Genomic DNA, 17,791 nt, shown 5'->3' with positions numbered 1-17,791 from the left:
TTCAAAACACCTGGCAAACACACCCATGGCCAAATCATCTTCTTACTCAGCCCTGCTGGGTAAAATAAGCTCAGATTCTCTGACCCAGAGTAAGGTCTCACTAGATAGCCTCTGTGGGTCTCCACAGATAGCCCAGTTACATGCAAGATTTTCCCTGGGAAGAATGTGATCCTGATCTGAAGGTGGAATCATCATCTCCCAGATCATTCCACAGGGCACCTTTCCAAAGAGAAGGCTGCAGGTTTGGCAGGTTGGTAGGGCCGGAAAGCCTGCCTAACTTCACCTGTGATGGTGTGTGGGGTTGGCCCTTTGGGAGATGATGAAGTCAGAACTGATCACAAGAGTGGAAGCCACATGATTAGCATCTTTCTAAAAAGGAGGAAGAGAAGAGAGCTTTGGGCTAGCAGGAGCAGCTCAGTGATGCCTCTGTACGGCCAGGGTTCTTCTGAAAGACTCCACTCAGGTGAAGCTGCATCCTGACCTCCACAGCAGAAAGGAATTTGAAGAAGAGTCCACGTGAAACAAAGTTGCTTTGGGCATGGTCATGCCTTTAATGGGATGCACATGAGACCTTGCCCGCCCCCCATAAACCAAACCAAACAAACACCAAAAAGAAAGTTGGGTTTATTAAGAAAGGGTTGTAGTACAGATTTAAATACCAATATTAAGCCATTCTCTCTCTAGCTGGGCACAGTAGACCATGCATTTAATCCCAGCACTTGGGAGGCAGAGGCAGGCAGATCTCTGTAAGTTCGAGGCCAGTCTGGTTTGCAGAGTTAGTTCTAGGACAGCCAAGGAGGTTACAGGTTGCCCTAGAACCTGTCTTGAAACCCTGTCTTGAAAAACAAACAACAACAAAAAAAAAAAGGAAAAAGAAAAAATGAAGAAGGGAATTCTAAATGGGTTTGGCTTTTCCAGGAACAAGTTTTACTCCCCCTTTCTGTCTTCATGTGGGCTTTTCCAGATCCATGATGATGGACGTAGGCATTCTACAAAGCTAGCAGTCATCTCCGTAGGCCAAGCCCTTTGCCATGTTTATCCTGGCTAATTTGGGTTTATTAAAGTGGTCTTGCTATGACACAGCCTTTTGACTGCATCAGTCCCACGTACCTTGAAGTTCATGGATGTACTAGGCCCTCACCAGGAATGACTCTATCAGCACTTTGATCCTGGACTTATAGCCTCGGGAACAGGGAAAGGATTTCTAGTGGCTAAGATGCTCCATCAAGCTGTGTTCTGTGATAGCAACCTCAACTGTACACTTGTTGGTGTTATGCCCAGATCACGGGGACCCCCAAAAGACCACCACACAGAGACCGAATCCCACATGTAAAAGCAAAGAGCCTTTATTTCAAGCTCTAGAGCTTGGTCCCTCTGTCTGTCCAACACAGCGGTGAGAGCAGAGAGCCCTGAGCTCAGGTGGGGCAGAGTTTTTATCATAGCAGAGGTTGGGGTGAGATCCCTGGGTGGTATCAGCTTAAGGCTTCTCCTGGATCTGGGTGTTGCCTGCCAGTAAGCCTGTCACAGAAGCTGTGTCTAGGCCCATAAGCCTGTCATGACTGCTGTGTGGTCAAGCTGTTTTGGGGCCCCTTCACAGTTGGAACTTCTGGCCAAACACAAGGCCAGAGCATTAATTATTCTACTGAAGAGAAACTGCAACGACCCTTATGCTGATTTAGGAAACCTCCCAGTGGCTAGGAGACTGTTGCTCAAACATCCCATGGGAGTGGTATCCTGATTAGGGCATTTAAATGTGCAAGGGCACAGACAGTGTGCCCAAATCCAATGCATCTCTCCCTCCCTAGATCAGCCACTTAGGCACCTCTCCCTCACTGGGCAAACTTCCAATAAATAGTCTCTTTACTGGGCATAGTAGCAGTCAGAGCTCTGTGAGAAGCCAACCCAGACTACATAATGAGTTCTAATCCAGCGAAGTCTACACAATGAAGCCCTGTCACAATGAACAAAAATACAAGGAATTTTCCCTTCATATTCCTATCACACCTTTAGTTCAGGTGAATCAAAACTTGAAGGAAAGACTGGACAGGCAGAGGATGGCCATTAGGGGTTACTGACATGTCCTCATAAAAAGGAACCAGGCGGTGGTGGTACATGCCTTTAATCCCCAGCACTCAGGAGGCAGAGGCAGGCGGATCTCTGTGAGTTCGAAGCCGGCCTGGTCTACAGAGTGAGTTACAGGAAAGGCGCAAAGCTACACAGAGAAATCCTGTCTTGAAAAAAAAAAATACTTTACTGGGTTGTTGCAAAGAAAGCTTTTTCTTAAAATATTACTGATCATGTGATACATGATCACCGTATCCAGTGTGTTAGTTCACTGTATTGCTGTGAAGAGACACCATGACCAAGGCAACTTACCAAAAAAAAAAAGTACTTAATTGGGGTCTTGCTTACAGTTTCAGAGGGTGAAAGGCATGGAGTATGGTAGCAAGCAGGCAGGAATGGGGCTGGAGCAGTAGCTGAGCTCTTACATCTTCATTTGTGGTGGTTTGAGTAGGAATGCCCCCCATAGACTCATGTGTTTGAAGGCTTGGCATAGGGAATAGCACTTTTGGGAGGTGTGGCCTTGCTGGAGGAAGTATGTCACTGTGGGGTAATGCTCAAGTCAGTTCACTCTCTGGTGCCTGTGGATCAAGATGTAGAACTCTCATCTCCTCCAGCACCATGCCTGCCTGCATGTCGCCATGTTTCCCACCATGATGATAATGGACTAAACCTCTGAAACTGTAAGCTAGTGCCAACTAAATGTTCTCTTTTTCTTTTTCTTTTTTCTTTTTTTTTTTCTGGAGCTGAGGACCGAACCCAGGGCCTTGCGCTTGCTAGGCAAGCACTCTACCACTGAGCTAAATCCCCAACCCCAAATGTTTTCTTTTATAAGAGTTGCTGCGGGGGCTGGAGAGATGGCTCAGAGGTTAACAGCACTGACTGTTCTTCCAGAGGTCCTGAGTTCAGTTCCCAGCAACCACATGGTGGCTCACAACCATCTATAATGAGATTTGGTGCCCTCTTCTGGCATGCAGGCAGAACACTGCATACATAATAAATGAATAATTCTTAAAAAAAAAAAAAAAAAGAGTTGCTGTGGTCATGGTGTCTCTTCAACCCTAAGACATCATCCAAGGATAGAAGGCAGAGAAACACTAGAAAATCACATGGGCTTTTGAAACCTCAAAGTCCACCCTCCATGATACACCTCCTCCAACAAGGCCACACCTCCTGCTCCTTTCCAAACAGTCCACCAACTGAGAACCAAACATTCAAATATACGAAGCTATGGGAACCATTTTCATTGAAACCACAATAGACTCCTTAGGTGTGGCCCAGCTGAGATCCTTGGACTCTGGGCATCTGTCCTACATCAGGGACTAGGTATCTTAATCCCTTAGGAGCCAAGAAACTGAGAGCAAAGCATCCCCCCTAGTCTAGCTGTGTTCACAGTAGGGTTTGTACTTCAGGGAACCCGAGTCCTCTGTTGAGGAGTGTCCTGGAGTCCACAGGCCTGGGGGTTGGCTCACTCCTTCCCAGTCCTCACTGCTTTTTTCTCCATATGCATTTGATTTGCCCGGACTAACGGGGTGAAGGAGGTTGGAGGAGGAGACAGCTCCCGAAGTTTGCCCAGAAAGAGAAAGGGCACCGGTGGCAGATTGAGGTGGGGAGAGGGACGAAGTCAGTTGCAGTGAGGATTCCTTCGACCCCAAGAGCCAAGGGGACAACCTCAAAGGCAGGATGAGAAAGGAACAACGGGGCAGTGGCTGGTGCTGTAGGTACTGTGGAATCTTTTGGCTCGATAATCCTTGCCAATGATGTGTAACCTCTGGCCTCTTCTCCTAAACGTCAAACTGGTACTGGTCATTGGTGGCCACAGACACGTGTTCATGGAATGACTTTACTGGGTTTTTGCAAAGATTTGGTGCCCTTCCCCCACTCCAGGTCCTATGCCTCTTGTAGCCCAGATTGTCCCCGGCTTGCTATGTAGCTGAGGATGACCTTAACCTCCTAATCTTCCTGCCTCTTCCTCCCAAAAGCTGGGATTACGGGTGTGCACCATCATTCTAGGCAAGATTCAGTGTGGTCATGAAATATGTTTAGCGCATACCAAGTGTGCAGTAAAAGCTATTATCAGCAAGCATTTAATTATTCCTACAATGTACTCCATTTAGTTAAGCCAACCAAGCATTCCTTACAATGTGTTTCCTTGTTCTATTCACTTTTTCTGGTGCTAAGATTAAAGCTAGGGCCTTGGTATGCACTCCACTAACTGAGCCAAAACCCCTACTTCCTCTTTCTAAATTGTTCCCTGAGCAATGAGGGTCCTTCCTCTCTCCTCAGAGCAGACCTGGTCCCCCAGTACTCTCACTAAGACACTGCACACTGGACATGCTGGCCTCTGCCACCAATCTGTGAACCTGGAATCTGTGACCACAGGAACTCCAAAGTGCTAGATCTGGAGATGGGACACAGGAGAGAGGTTCACTTTCCCAAGGACTGAGAGTATTGCGTGGGGGCTGAAAAAAGGGGAGAGCCGGTGCAGCAGCGTCGAATCTGTCCCCATGAGTGGCTCTGAGGTGGACTTGAGCCTGGGCTAGCTGGGATATGGAGAAGCGACACGTGGCTCAACTCCGGGGCAGCCTTAGGGCTCGCACCAGACGGGGTTCTGGTTCCCCTGTAGGCCTTGTGGCTGGAGGGGTCCTCCTGACCTCTGAGGGTCTTTTAGTCCTGGAGCTCGTGTGGAATGAATGAACCAAACTAGGGAGTGTATCCCAGATGGGATGGCTTGAGGAGAGGTTCCCAATCAGTTCTGCAAAGCCCCTTCCCGGAGGGGCGTGGCCTGCGCTTGACAAGGTCTCCAGCCCGCCCCTTGACTCGCCGGAAGGACTGGCAAGTAGAGCCCGGGTGAGTGGCCTGGGCAGCCCGGGGCCCCTAGACACCACGGCCTGCCCAGCATGGAGGGCGAATGCCGGGTGCTCTCCATCCAGAGCCATGTGGTCCGCTGCTACGTGGGCAACCGGGCGGTCATGTTCCCGCTGCAGGTACATGCTCTGCCTCCTACATAACCTGACCCGACTGCTCAGGTTTGGGGCTGCGGGTTCACGGCGTGGCCTCCCCCAGTGATGACCTTGGTCTCCTGCAGCCTTCCTCAGGTCCCCGCTGCGAGCTGGGCACAATGCGGACAGAGCCTGGCGGGTCTGACGCACGCAGTCTGGGGGCATGGAGTACCCTGGGAAGCCTACAGTAGGGTGGTGCAGGTGGCGCGAAGTCCCCTGCCCAGCTGTGCCCACTCAGTAACCCAGCGGGCCCGTGCTGCTGCTTCCTGCCGCCTGACCAGCCGTGGGTCGGGGCTTCCAGAAGGGATGAAATGCTACGCTGGGAAGACCCAGCCTCTTGGCAGACATGTTGGCGAGCGATTGCTCACTCCCTGCTGAAATCCAGGATCTGTTTCTACCCACCCTGTGATCCTGGACCAAGGAGGCTGAGTAAGGTCGCAGACAGGTCCGTGCCCTGGAGGCTGAGCCCCACTTTGGGTCTGATCACTCCTGAAGTGGTCTGTCATCCACTGGGATGGGACTTGAACCGCCCTTCACCTGCCACAGACCTGCTTCTATCATAAGAGACAGCACCGTTTGCTGAGTTTGGCTTTGAAAGCAACCCTGTAGAAGGGCTTCATCTTCCCAGAGCCTCTCTCCTGTGAGGTGGGTAATGAGGCTGGCTCTGATCATTGCTGGGTGGAGGTGCTCCCTGCTTGTGACCTGGTGGCCCTAGGAGGGAACCAGGGTGCAGAAGGTATTGCATGGGGGTCAGAGACAATGTCAGAGTGATTGGCAATTCCTTGCCTGGCCGGTCCAGCAGGAAGATTGGGCTGACCTGGCCAGCCAGGTGGTGGCCTCCTTCACTGTACCTCTTTGGCTGGTCCCTAAGCAAAGTGGCAAGTCCCTTCAGCTCATGTCCAGTCATTGCACTGACTCTTTGGGGACATTAAGAAGGAGCACCTGGCTACCGAGATCCTTCAGGAAGGATCTGGAAGGAAGACAGGTGGCCCAGAGCAGTATCTAAGGACAATCTGAGGGCTGTCCTGGGACGGGCATACTTGGCAGATGAAACAGGGCAAATGGTTGTAAGTGAACAGTACAGTGTTTGCTGAGTGCTTGAGTCCCTATTGGTCGATAAGCAATTCTACACACACACACACACACACACACACACACACACACACACACACACTCTTATTCTACCCAAGATGCACTGGTCTGGTGCTTCATGCTTTTAACCATTGCTCTCTAGATTATTGGGGCTAGCAAGGTCACTGAGGTGAGACTGTACTTAGGAGTAAGGGGATACAGTCACTGAAGCAGGGAAGCCAGGGAGGGTGGAGCCAGGCTGAGCTCCAAGCAGCCCCCTCACCTTGGGCAGAGGTGTGTAGGGCTCCTGAGGCCCTGTGTCCTGTGTCCCTTGCCTCTTCCACTTGGTGCTGCTCTTCCTTCCCTGGGTCCTCTGTCCCTGGCCCCCCTGGATCTCTGTCCTCTAGACTGCTCCAAGGGTCAGCTGCCTCATTCAGGTGAAGACATGGTGTCCACCTGCTCAAGAGAGGAGGCTCTTCTTAGCTCCCCTCCAGAGAGGAGCTTAAGGACCTGGGGACTCCTTCGAGGTCCCTGTTGGCATTTTGCTGCTCACCATACCTCTGTGCACCCCTGGATAGGGAGAAGCAATGAATTGGGTAGGGAGGACACATCCAACATAGAGAGCCTTAGTGAGCACCCGTGGGGCTGGCCCTGTCCAAGTCTGTGGTGGCTGGGGCCGGCACTACCCAGTCTTTGAGCAGCTGTTCCAAGAGGAACACCCCTCAGGTCCAGAGCTGTTTTCTGTGGAGGCGGGTGTATGTTCTTACTGTACAATCTGGAGTTAAAGTCTCATTGACATGGCTGAATATGGGGGCGAAAAGCTCGAAAAGGGGAGAATATAGTCTTGGGCTGGGGTCCCAACATTTGTCCCAGTGCTGCTCCAAGAAGGCTACAGACAGGAGCCTGGGGAGGCCTCTTGGGACTGACCCAGGTGACTAGAGGTTGTACCATCAGGTGGCTGTCCAGTCATGCCAGAGCAATGGCTGGGGAAGTTTCTGGGCCTCCCCTGTAGACCTGGCACCAAGCTGTTGATGAGCTGGCACCAGGACCTCAGAGTCCCTTGTGCTGGGCCTGGCTTGTGCCTGTGACTGGGGAGCTGCCTCCAACTTCTGCCATGTGGCACAGACCCACACACCTGGACCCATCAGCCCTGCCTCCCCAGTGCTCCCTGCAATGTCTTCTGAGCTCCTCCCTCCCCAGTCTCCCACAGGCAGCTGGGAAAATAATCCTACAAAGAGGCAGCAGAACCTTGTCCCTGTTTTCAGATTTACTTCTGGCCCCAGGCCAGGGTGTAGTGGCCAAAGGTTTCATGGGACCAGAGCCAGTAGGAGGTGGGTACCAGGCAGAATAGTTCAAAATTTGCAGGGCAGAGGGAGGGTAAAGAAAATGGGGCCAGGCTCCTGCTCTCCCTGCTCCTCCCCCAGCTCTTTCTCACTCACCTCTGCGGCAGGGGAGGCCCTGGGAAGCTGGGGGTTTCCTGCTGTTTTGGCTCTAGACTGTAGGGTGAGCAGGGAAGGGCAGGGTGAAGTCCAGTGTGCCCTTTTGCCTGCTCCCACCTACCAGGCACCACCGTGTCGTCCCTCCTTGTTTTCTGTGGTGGAGAGGACCGAAGCCAGGGCCTTGTGCAATTTTAACACGTGCTCTTCAACTGAGCTGTGCCTCAAGCTCCTCATCCCACCCCCACTTTTTTTTTTTTTTTTTCCTGAGACAGAGTTTCTCTGTGTAGTCCTGGCTATCCTGGAACTCACCCTGTAGACCAGGCTGGCCTTGAATTCCGGGATCCATCTGCCTCTGCCTCCCAAGTACTGGGATTAAGAATGTATGCCACAACACCAGGCTCCAATACCCTTGTTAAATGCTGCTGGGGACAGAGCCCAGGGCCTTTCTCACACATGCTGAATACTCTACAGCCAGCTAAACCTCCAACCTACTTCCTCCTGCAAGAGGCAGGAGGCAAGAGTCCATATGCCAAGGTTATGTGTATGTGTGTGCATGTGCGTATGTACATGTGAACACGCACGTAAGTATGTGCTGTGTGCTTCCTGAACTCCCTGTGTGTGTAGAGCCTTCTCAGCACATTGACTTGGTAGCTTATGTTCTATATGGCGGTTGGGGGGGGGGGGGTTATGTATTTGATCTGTCTTCAGAGAAGGTGGTATCCTTCCTTCAGAGCAATCTGAAAATGGCCAAATTTAGGGTCTAGTGAAAGGCTGTAAAGTTGGTGATGTCAAGACGTCCCTTTGGAAAGGGAAGGGAGCACCAGGGACTGCGTCCCAAAGCTCTGCCTAGAGCTGTGGCCTCAAGTTGAATCTTCTCTGATGGTAGCCACAAGGCTGTGACAGAGGAGCCAGTTCGTTGGGTGGAGTGGTAGCAGGCCCAGTGTCATCGACCGGTGATCCTGTGGAGTAGCTAACCTGGCTGGCATAGCCACCGCAGATATGTCTGACCCCTGTGCTGGGTAGTCACAGTGACACTGTAGCCTCAAAATGCCATCGGGGTAGCAATGGACATTAGGTATTAACTTGATGAATCTGTGGCTTTGAGAGAACGATCTGGGCCTTTAACTCAAACCCACTGAGATGAGTGCTCTGAAACAGAAAGGCAAGACCACAGAACCCTCTCAAAGTCCCTGGAAAGGAACAGCCCTGTTTGTGGTCTGCAGAAAATGGGTAGAAGCCGGGCGGCGGTGGCACACACCTTTAATACCAGTTCTCGAGAGGCAGAGCCAGGCGGATCTCTGTGAGTTCGAGGCCAGCCTAGTCTATAGAATGAGATCCAAGACAGGCAACAAAACTACACAGAGAAACCCTGTCTCAAAAGACCAAAAAGAAAAAAAAGAGAGAGAGAAAGAAAGAAAGAAAAAGAAAGAAAGAAAGAAAGAAAGAAAGAAAGAAAGAAAGAAAGAAAGAAAGAAAGAAAGAAAGGAAGGAAGGAAGGAAGGAAGGAAGCAGGCAGAACCTGGAAATGCAAGTGTCTTTTTTTTTTTTTAACTCATGTGAGAACGGCACTTGTCTCTCCATCTGTGAGTCTGGGTTGGCATTTCTGTTATCCCTCCCCACCTGCCATGAACATCTTGACCTCATTCCTCTCTGCCGTTGGCTGGGTCCATGTCTGTGCATGTGTGACTGTATGGTTATGGGCATGCGTGCATGGTGTGTGTGTGTGTGTGTGTGTGTGTGTGTGTGTGTGTGTCTGTCTGTCTGTCTGTCTGTCTGTCTGTCTGTATTTCTTAGATTTGCTTTGGCCTCTGAAAGACCCTGGCTTAGGATAACCCCTCCGGTGTCTGGAAAGGGATGGCATGTCTGCAGGGCCCTGAGCTTCAGGAAAATGAGACCTGCTGCTGTGACACCTCTTGGTACACAATGACACAACTTTTGTCAGAGCTCTGGAGAAGGACTGAGTGAGGTTTCCCTACTAGAAAGGAAAAGGAGGTGTTGAAGAAGGGTCCAACAATGACTTCTGGTGGCTGAGGAGGTGACACCTCCCAGAGAAGCCACCCTGTCCCCATCAGGACCTTGGGCTCATTGTGGGGTCACTAGTTTAGACATAAGTCTGTTAGCTCTCCAGGAGCCCCCAAGGCCTCTTTATACCCTCCTGCCCCGTCTCCTTACCTGTGATTGTCTCCTGGAAAAACAGTCCCTTGAGTAGCTAAATGAGGACACTGCTGAGGCACACGAGACATGGCCCACCCAGGGGCCAGTTGCTGTGAGTGTTGTGAGGCCCCATGGATGGGAGCCTGCCACCCCCACCCCCTCTGGGACACGAAGAGGAGTGCATCCTGGGGCAGCATGCAGGAGGCCCTGTGGTAGAGGGACTGTAGCACAGAGTAAGGGCCGCTCTGGTGCAGTGGCCTGTAGCCGTGAACTCAGGCCACATTGTGCAACTAACTCATCTGGAGTCAGGAATGCTGTTTTGATAACCCCTGGAAGCTCAGCCACTCTTAGCTGTGTGAGCCAGATGTGAGCAACTGACCTGCTGATGGACAAGGGGGTGGGGGGCAGTTCCTGGCCGGCTTGCATCTCAGTGACCCTCTGGAACCTAGGTGACCCTGTATCTGGGTTACTGAGTCTCAGAGTGACCTGGCAGCAACAAGTGCCAACAAGGTCAGCCAGTGGATGCCACAATGAGCTCAGCACAGGCCCCTTCCTTTCGGACGTCACTGTGGCCCAGCACAGGCAGACCCCTGCAGTAGACATGGCCTTTGGCTATGCCTGCCTAGCACTGTGATCCTGGCAGTGAGTTCTGTGAGCCAGGCTGGGGGTGGCCACAGGACCTGGAGTGAGCAGGGTAGGTGGAGAGATACTTCGTGGGGTGCAGGCTGTCTAGTACCAATTTTTCATGGAAATCAGAGGGTGTGGTCTGGCTGGATTGGAAGGCTGAGCAGTGATCAGTGGTGGGAGGGATGTAGGGCCCTTGGCTGTTAGATTGCTCATGGTCACAACAGTCACAAGATGCTTGCCCGGCCTGCTTGCTGATTCCCATCTGTGAAAGAGGCTTAAGCACCAGCCCCGGGACTGGTTCTCCACAGCTGGAAACACCTGTGAGGTTCGGCCTGCCCCTCCTGTCTGCCCTTAGAAGCCTGTGGGAGAACCACACTGGAATATTCCAGAGCTCACCCACTCCCGCTGTGCTGAGTGTCTCTGCCTCCCTTGGAGCTGAGCTGAGCTATTGCTCTAAACAAGCCTCTCCTGACTGCGTGGCTTCAGGCTGTGTGTGCCTCTTTGCTGGAGCGCTGATGATGCAGCAGTGGAGGTGGGCATGGGGCCCCTGGGATGTGCACCACCTGCTCATGGCAGCCACCCTTGCATCGTACACATCACTGCAGGGGCAGGGTCCTGAGGGCTGCATGAGGGACAGGAAGAGGAGCCCGTGCCTGGCAGCCATGGGCAGCAGGAAGCAGGAAAGGCAAGCTTCATGTTCCTGTTTTGGCTTTCACTTTCCTAGGTGCCAGGAGCACTCCTGTGGAGGTGTTGTTGGCCCCAGCAGTGGGAGGGAGAAGTATAACAGACTGTGTCTGGGATGTTCTAACTACCCCAGGGGACATGCAGAGGCTTCTCCACAGGATGGTGCTGTCCAATTTGCCCGGCCCCCACCCTCATCCATCAGCAGGTCAGGGAGCCCTGTGTTGAGCTGGGCACACAGACCTGAGAGGCAAACCCAACACACAGGTCTCTTACTGGCCTGAAATTCACCAATTAGACTAGACTGGCTGGCTCGTGAACCCTCGGAATCCTCTGCAGCCCTGGAATTGCAGGCAAGCACTGCCACACCAGGAGTTTTATGCGGGTTCTGAGGGGTTGAGTTCAGGTCCATCCTCAAGCTCCCACAGCCAGCACTTAACCGGCTGCGTGAGCTCCCCAGCTCAGGCCTCTCACTTTGAAATAAAAAGTTTTTAAACTCAGTGATCGCTTTAAGTTGACTCGGAGGTCCACAGCTGTAATTTGGCTTAGTTAGCTGCTTTGTGTGCTGGGATGAACAGCTGCCCACACGGAGCCTCGGTCTCTGCCCAGCGTGTCTCGGGAGGCCCATTTGTCCTGTCTGGATGACTCCCACGGGAGCTGTGAGAGGCCATTCAGAGCGGCAAGCTGCTCAACAAATGTGGTTGTTCTGGGGACCTCAGCCCTGACGTGGGGACCTCAGCCCTGACGTGGGGACCTCAGCCCTGACGTGGAGACCTCAGCTATGACGTGGGGACCTCAGCCCTGACGTGGGGACCTCAGCCCTGACATGGGACCGACCTTTTTTCTCTTGTTGACATGGAGGGAAGGAGACTTTGCTAGCTGCTGTGGTAGAGGCTGGCTGAGCAGAGCTGCCCCAGCTGCTCTGGGTCTTGTTCCTCAGGGGTGGGTTAGAAGACCCCGGGGACCCCTGCCCCCTATCTGGACTGACAGGGGCTTGCAGCGCTTTCTTTGATCTCTTCAGTCAGGTGGGTTCTCAGGAGTACCCCATGAACCCTTCAGTGTGCGCCAGCAAGGGAGAGGGGTGTCTCCACCCTGGCCCTTTGGGCAGTTTTCCAGAGTGAAGAAACAAAGGAATCTCACGGTCAGGCTTGTGTGGCCCTGAAATGCAAACATCTGGCTGGCTTGGGAAGGCCTTCTGTTCCCACCCTGCGACCATCCTCCCCAGGGGTCCGTACCACCCAGATGGCCTCATCTGTTACCCTCCTCAAGTCAAGACTCTAGCCGTGGTTGGGAGCCCTGCCCTGGGTTCTTGGGGTCACAGACAGGCACTCTCACACCTCTTGTCCTTGTCCTGCAGGTTTTGGGATTTGAGGTTGATGCCGTGAACTCTGTGCAGTTTTCCAACCACACAGGTAGGCCCTTCTTCGGGTGGTAGTCATGGTGGAAGTGAGCATGGTGTGTAACCTGGCCCTGAGCGAAGTAGGTGCCACCACCTGTGGCCTGGAGATGGAACCCAGAAGTGCCACTCTGTGCAGGGCCTACCCCCATGCCATGGCTGGTCTGTGTGACCACTTCTGGAGCTGACTGGTGGGAAAACCTCTGTGCCTCAGTTTCCCTCTTGGCTAAGCTGGCAGCCATAGCATCTCCTGTGGTAGCAGAGCGGCCCAGGTAAATCACAGGGAGTGCTACTGTGTCCCCCTGCTGACAGCTGATGACTTGTGTGTCTGTTTGCTTTTCCACTATGGTGATACCTCGGGCTAAGGAGAGCCCCATGTGGTTCTAGATTCAGCACCAACACCCTGGAGAAGGGTATGTGTGTATCTGCCTTGTCCTAGGGACTCCAGAGACATCACTGCTTATTGCTGAAGGCAACTGTCCTGGGCAGCCCCTTGAATTGTTTGGGACAAGTGTGTATTCCCCACAGCCCTGACCTATGGTGACTGGAGTCCTCCCTAGTTTCCATGCTGGCAAGAGAACAAAGCCATTCCGGCTGACATTGTTCTGAACACAAAGGGGACTTCAGGAGCTCAAAGTGCCCCAGAGCAGCCCAGCTGGTCACCAGCAGCGTGTGAAATCTCATAGAATTTAACATGCTTCTCGAGTGTGATAGATTTTAAACTGGGAGGGAAGAATTATTAGCTGCCTCGGGAGCTGACAGTGGGCCACCATAATTGGTGACTGCTCAGTACCAGTGCCCTGGCCTTTGAAGTCGCAGTGGTCCAGGGCCTCCAGGGAACTGCATGGACCCCATTGACCCTTACTGATACCCTTTCTTATTTGTGTTTAAACGAGCAGAGATGTCTTGGATGTTGCACAGTGGGGTTGAATTTAGTTCTGAGGACTGTGCTGTGTGGGATCACCATCAGTTTGTGCTCCACCTGGTGCTTCATAGGCACTGAAAACACCTAGATACATACCTTAGAGGGGCTGTGAGTGTGTACCTGGAAGACCTGAGATGCTGAACTGAGAAAGTTCTCATTGGTGAAATTCAGGATGTCAGTGATTGGCCCCATCTGGCATCAGGTGCCCAGGTGTCCTGCATGTCAGGTGTCTCAGAGGCCTGGGGTCCTGGCCATAGCAGGCAGAGGGGCAGGTTGTATGCCTGGGCTAGACCTGTTTCTTGCTTATGTTTGTCTCTTGCTAGGATTTGCCCTAACACTTGTTTTGGCAGTGTTTTAATTTGCTTGTGGGAGAGAGAGAGAGAGTGGGTGGGGATAGGGTGAGCCCTTACCTGCCAGGGTATCAGGTGGCAGTGACCAAGCAACTCAACTTTGATGGCTAAAAACACATAGAGGATAATGGAAACCAAGTAGGGGCTTGGATGGGCTCCCTGAGCTGCTCCCGTTGAATGCAGAAGTAAACAGCTGTGTGCCCTGGTGTCCCTATCCACATCTGCTGGGACACAGTTCCAAAGGGCTACCTAGGACATTGAGAGTCTGCTGCCCTGGACTGATTTGATAGAAACTAGGCATGGCAGGGCGGACACCACTGTTCAGCCCCCACAGTGTAGGAACAGGGGTGCTTCTAGGGTATTGGGATGCCACTGAGGCACTGGGCCCAGTCTGTGCCTCAGGCCTGCCCTTAGAACAGCTCTCTAGGTCTCCTCAAGGGGGGGTAGGTGGTTGTCATCAGCTGAGATGGTCACCAGGGAAACCTGGGGCTCCCACACCCACAGCTTAGCCTGTTTTCTTCCTGCAGGCTACGCCCATTGGAAGGGCCAAGTGCTGAACTCACAGGAACTCCATGAACTGTATGAAGGTCTCAAGATAAACAGTGTGAATAAGTACGACTACGTGCTCACTGGTGAGGGTCCCCAGCCTGCTGGTGACAGGGATAGGCCCACATTCCCCTTGCTGGGCTCTTGCTTGGTTCCCTGCCTCCTTCAGGGTGGGTTTTGTTGTGCCCTAGGCACCAACACACCCTGGAGGCATCCTGGTAGAGGAGGGAGTTGGAACATTGCCAGGTCGATTGTTGAGGGTGAAATGCTTCTATGCTTCTACCTGGAACATGAACTCATCTGTCACATTTCCGGCTGTATTTTCTACATATTGAATCTATTTATTCCACGTGTGTGTGTGTGTGTGTGTGTGTGTGTGTGTGTGTGTCCACACAATTGCACACACACACAGTGACACCACATGGGTTTGGTGATGAGAGTGCAACTTGTGGGAGTTGGTTCTTTCAACCCTGTGGGTCCCAGGGATTGAACTTAGGTTTTCTGACTTGGCAGCAAGCCTTCCTATTCCATAGGCCCTCACACCAGCCCCCAATTTAGTTTTTTTTTTTTTAAAAGATTTATTTATTTATTACATATACAATATTTTGTCTGCATATATTCCTGCACACCAGAAGAGGGCACCAGATCTCATTACAGATGGTTGTGAGCCACCATGTGGTTGCTGGGAATTGAACTCAAGACCCCGGAGAAGCAGCCAGTGCTCTTAACCTCTGAGCCATCTCTCCAGCCCCAGTTTTTGTTTGTTTGTTTAGTCAGGTTAAAAATGCCGTGTTTGAGCTGGGTATCATGGCAGACACCTTTAATCTCAACACTCAGGTAGGTGGAGCTCTGCAAATCTGAGGGCAGCCTAGTCTACATAATGAGTTCTGGGTGGGCCAGGGCTTCATAGTGAGACCCTGCCTCCAAAAATAGATAATTAAGTAAAAAATGTATTTATGTATTTTTATGCAGATGGGTGTTTTGTCTGCATGTACACCTGCACACCGGAAGAGGGCATCGGATCCCCTGAGAATACAGTTATAAACAGTTGTGAGCTGCCATATTCTTAACAGCTGAGCCATCTCTCCAGCCCCCAAATAAAAACTTTTTAAAGAGACGCAGAGGCTGCAGAGATGGCTCAGTTGTTAAGAGCACTCTTGCAGAGGACCCAGGGTCACTTCCCAGCCCACACAGGGGAGCTCACAACTGCCTGTAACTCCAGCTCCAGGGGATCTGACACCCTCTTCTGTCCTCCGCCCTTTTCTGTCCTCCAAGGCCTTAAGCTCACATGTGGTGCGCATAGACATACACTCAGGCACACAAACATACACATAAAATATTGTTTAAGTGGTTTATTTTGAAAGTGGAAATTTTAGTTACCTGCCAGTTGTCTGTAGTTCCATCATTTAAAACTCCTGACATACATCTGGGATCTTCCTGTCTTCCCCTCTGTGACCACAGACTTTTGGAAACCTGTGTATTCCCTGGCTGCAGGGTCTGGCCTCCCCCACTCCCATGCATGTTTGATTTGATTGTGTTACAGCACCCTGGTGGTCAGTGTGTCCTGTTTGGAGAGGATAAACCTGAATTGTCCCTCCAGGTTACACAAGAGACAAGTCCTTCCTGGCCATGGTGGTGGACATCGTACAGGAGCTGAAGTAGCAGAACCCCTAGCTCATGTACGGTGAGAGCTGGACCATGATGCCCCTTCTCCACTGTGTCCCATGCTGACCGTACCCTCAGGGCAGGGACAGCTCAGACAACTGTCTTCTGGCTTCCTCGCCTCCTGTTTGGCCTTTACCTATTAGTTATTTGACTTATGGAAACTCTAAGGAGGAGTGAGTCTTGAGGGCAGGCTCAGCAGGGGACTTGAGAAGTTTGTCAGGGTGACTGTAGGGTTTCTTGTGAGGTGCATAAGAAGGGATGGTTAAGTATGTGTTTTAAGGCCTGAGGTGCCCCAGATGTGTGAGGTCTGACCCTAAAGAGGATGTAGGTTGGGTTGATACCCCAGGCTGGACCAAACTAGTGGGTGGGGGTTGGGAACACACTATATCTAGTTTGTCTGCATGGAAAGTGGCACTATGGCTGCCAGGCAGCGCTGGGTCCATGTGCCATGGGGAGCAGCCTGAACACCAGTCTCCCGGGTGTGTACAGTGTGCCCTGTCTGAAGGCCAATAGCACATTGCTTTGTCCATGCAGTGGACTGTGGTCCAAAGGGAATGTGCCTGAACCTGGGAAGATACCATGAAACCTGGGTTACTAGTCTCAGCCAGGCCAGTGGGGAGGGCACTATGCCAGTCCAGGTGACCTGAGGTAATGTGTTCTTGAGACGAAGGTGTGAATGATGGTAAGTTACATGTGAAATTATCCCGGGGACCTAGTTGTCTTGGACAGAGAAGTGCAAAGTGCTGGGTAAAAAATTGTTCTGTGTCTCCATATGTATATAATGTTTTAAAAAAATTGAGGGAGTTGGGGATTTAGCTCAGTGGTAGAGCACTTGCCTAGTAAGTGCAAGGCCCTGGGTTTGGTCCTCAGCTCTGGGAAAAAAAAATTGAGAGACTAGGGGTGTGGCTCATTGGTACAGTGCTTGCCTAGCATACACAAGGCCCTGAGGAAAGATCCCCACACCACGTAAACTGAATGTGCAGGTGTACACCTCTAATCCTAGTACTCAGAGAGTCAGACGTTCAGGGTCATCCCATCTACATAGTGGGTTCAAAGTCAGTGAGGGCAAATTGAGAACCTGTCATCAGTTAAGGGTGTGTACTCCTCTTGCAGAAGTCACGAGTTCAGTTCCAAGCACCCACTCTGATGGCTCATAGCTGTCTGTAAACCCCACTACAGGGGATCTCCTGCCCTTTTCTGAACTCCTGGGCACCTGCACACATGGAGCATGTACATACATGCAGGCACACATGGTGGCAGTTAGAGCAAGAGTTAGATATGGAGGCATGTGTGGTGTGCATGCCTACTTTCCCAGCTACATGGGAGGCTGAGGCAGGAAGATTGGGAGTCCAAGGCTAGCCTGGGCTACACAGTGAGAAAGCAAACAGTGTGGAGGTCTGTCATTGGAAGCTATAGCAGTTGCTGACCAGATGCTGTGTCCCCACAGTGTGTGATCCCGTGATGGGCGACAAGTGGAATGGCGAAGGTTCCATGGTGAGTGTACCCACGCTGCTGTGAAACATGTGGTCTGTGCATCTGCTTTGAACCAAAGAGAAGGTCACCTTCCTGGGTAAACCAGCGTGACCCCCATACAAGGCTGAGACACCCTGTTAGGAAGTTGGTCAAATGGACGGCAGGCGTTAGGGTGTGTACCATAGACAGTCTGTCAGCCGTGGACAAGCTGTCTAATGAAGCTCCAGGTGTGGGCACTGAAGGTGACTGTCCCAAGTTTCTCCTGTTGCAAATGGTTTTTCTCAAAAGCTGGTTTGGAGGATCTTGCAGGGGAGAATTCTAGCCATTTGCCCTGGACTGCGGGACAGTACTCCTCCATCCAGGAGAGGGGTCCTCTCTGTGTAGTTTCAGGAGGGATGCAT

At 52.0% G+C, this 17,791-nt stretch overlaps 1 protein-coding gene across 1 annotated transcript; it reads left to right on the top strand.

The window, feature by feature from the left end:
• Positions 1-4,961: 4,961 nt before the first annotated feature.
• On the top strand, positions 4,962-17,435 carry LOC131893802 (pyridoxal kinase-like). Its single transcript, XM_059243892.1, is given in 5 exon segments — positions 4,962-5,048; positions 12,393-12,447; positions 14,234-14,338; positions 15,853-15,936; positions 17,365-17,435. Coding segments are annotated over 5 exon segments (402 nt in total).
• Positions 17,436-17,791: the final 356 nt, after the last annotated feature.

Source organism: Peromyscus eremicus, chromosome 16_21, assembly GCF_949786415.1.
Source record: "Peromyscus eremicus chromosome 16_21, PerEre_H2_v1, whole genome shotgun sequence".
NCBI classification, from domain to species: domain Eukaryota; kingdom Metazoa; phylum Chordata; class Mammalia; order Rodentia; family Cricetidae; genus Peromyscus; species Peromyscus eremicus.
The sequence above is the reverse complement of the archived record's forward strand: the minus strand, read 5'-3'. Positions and strand labels throughout refer to the sequence as shown.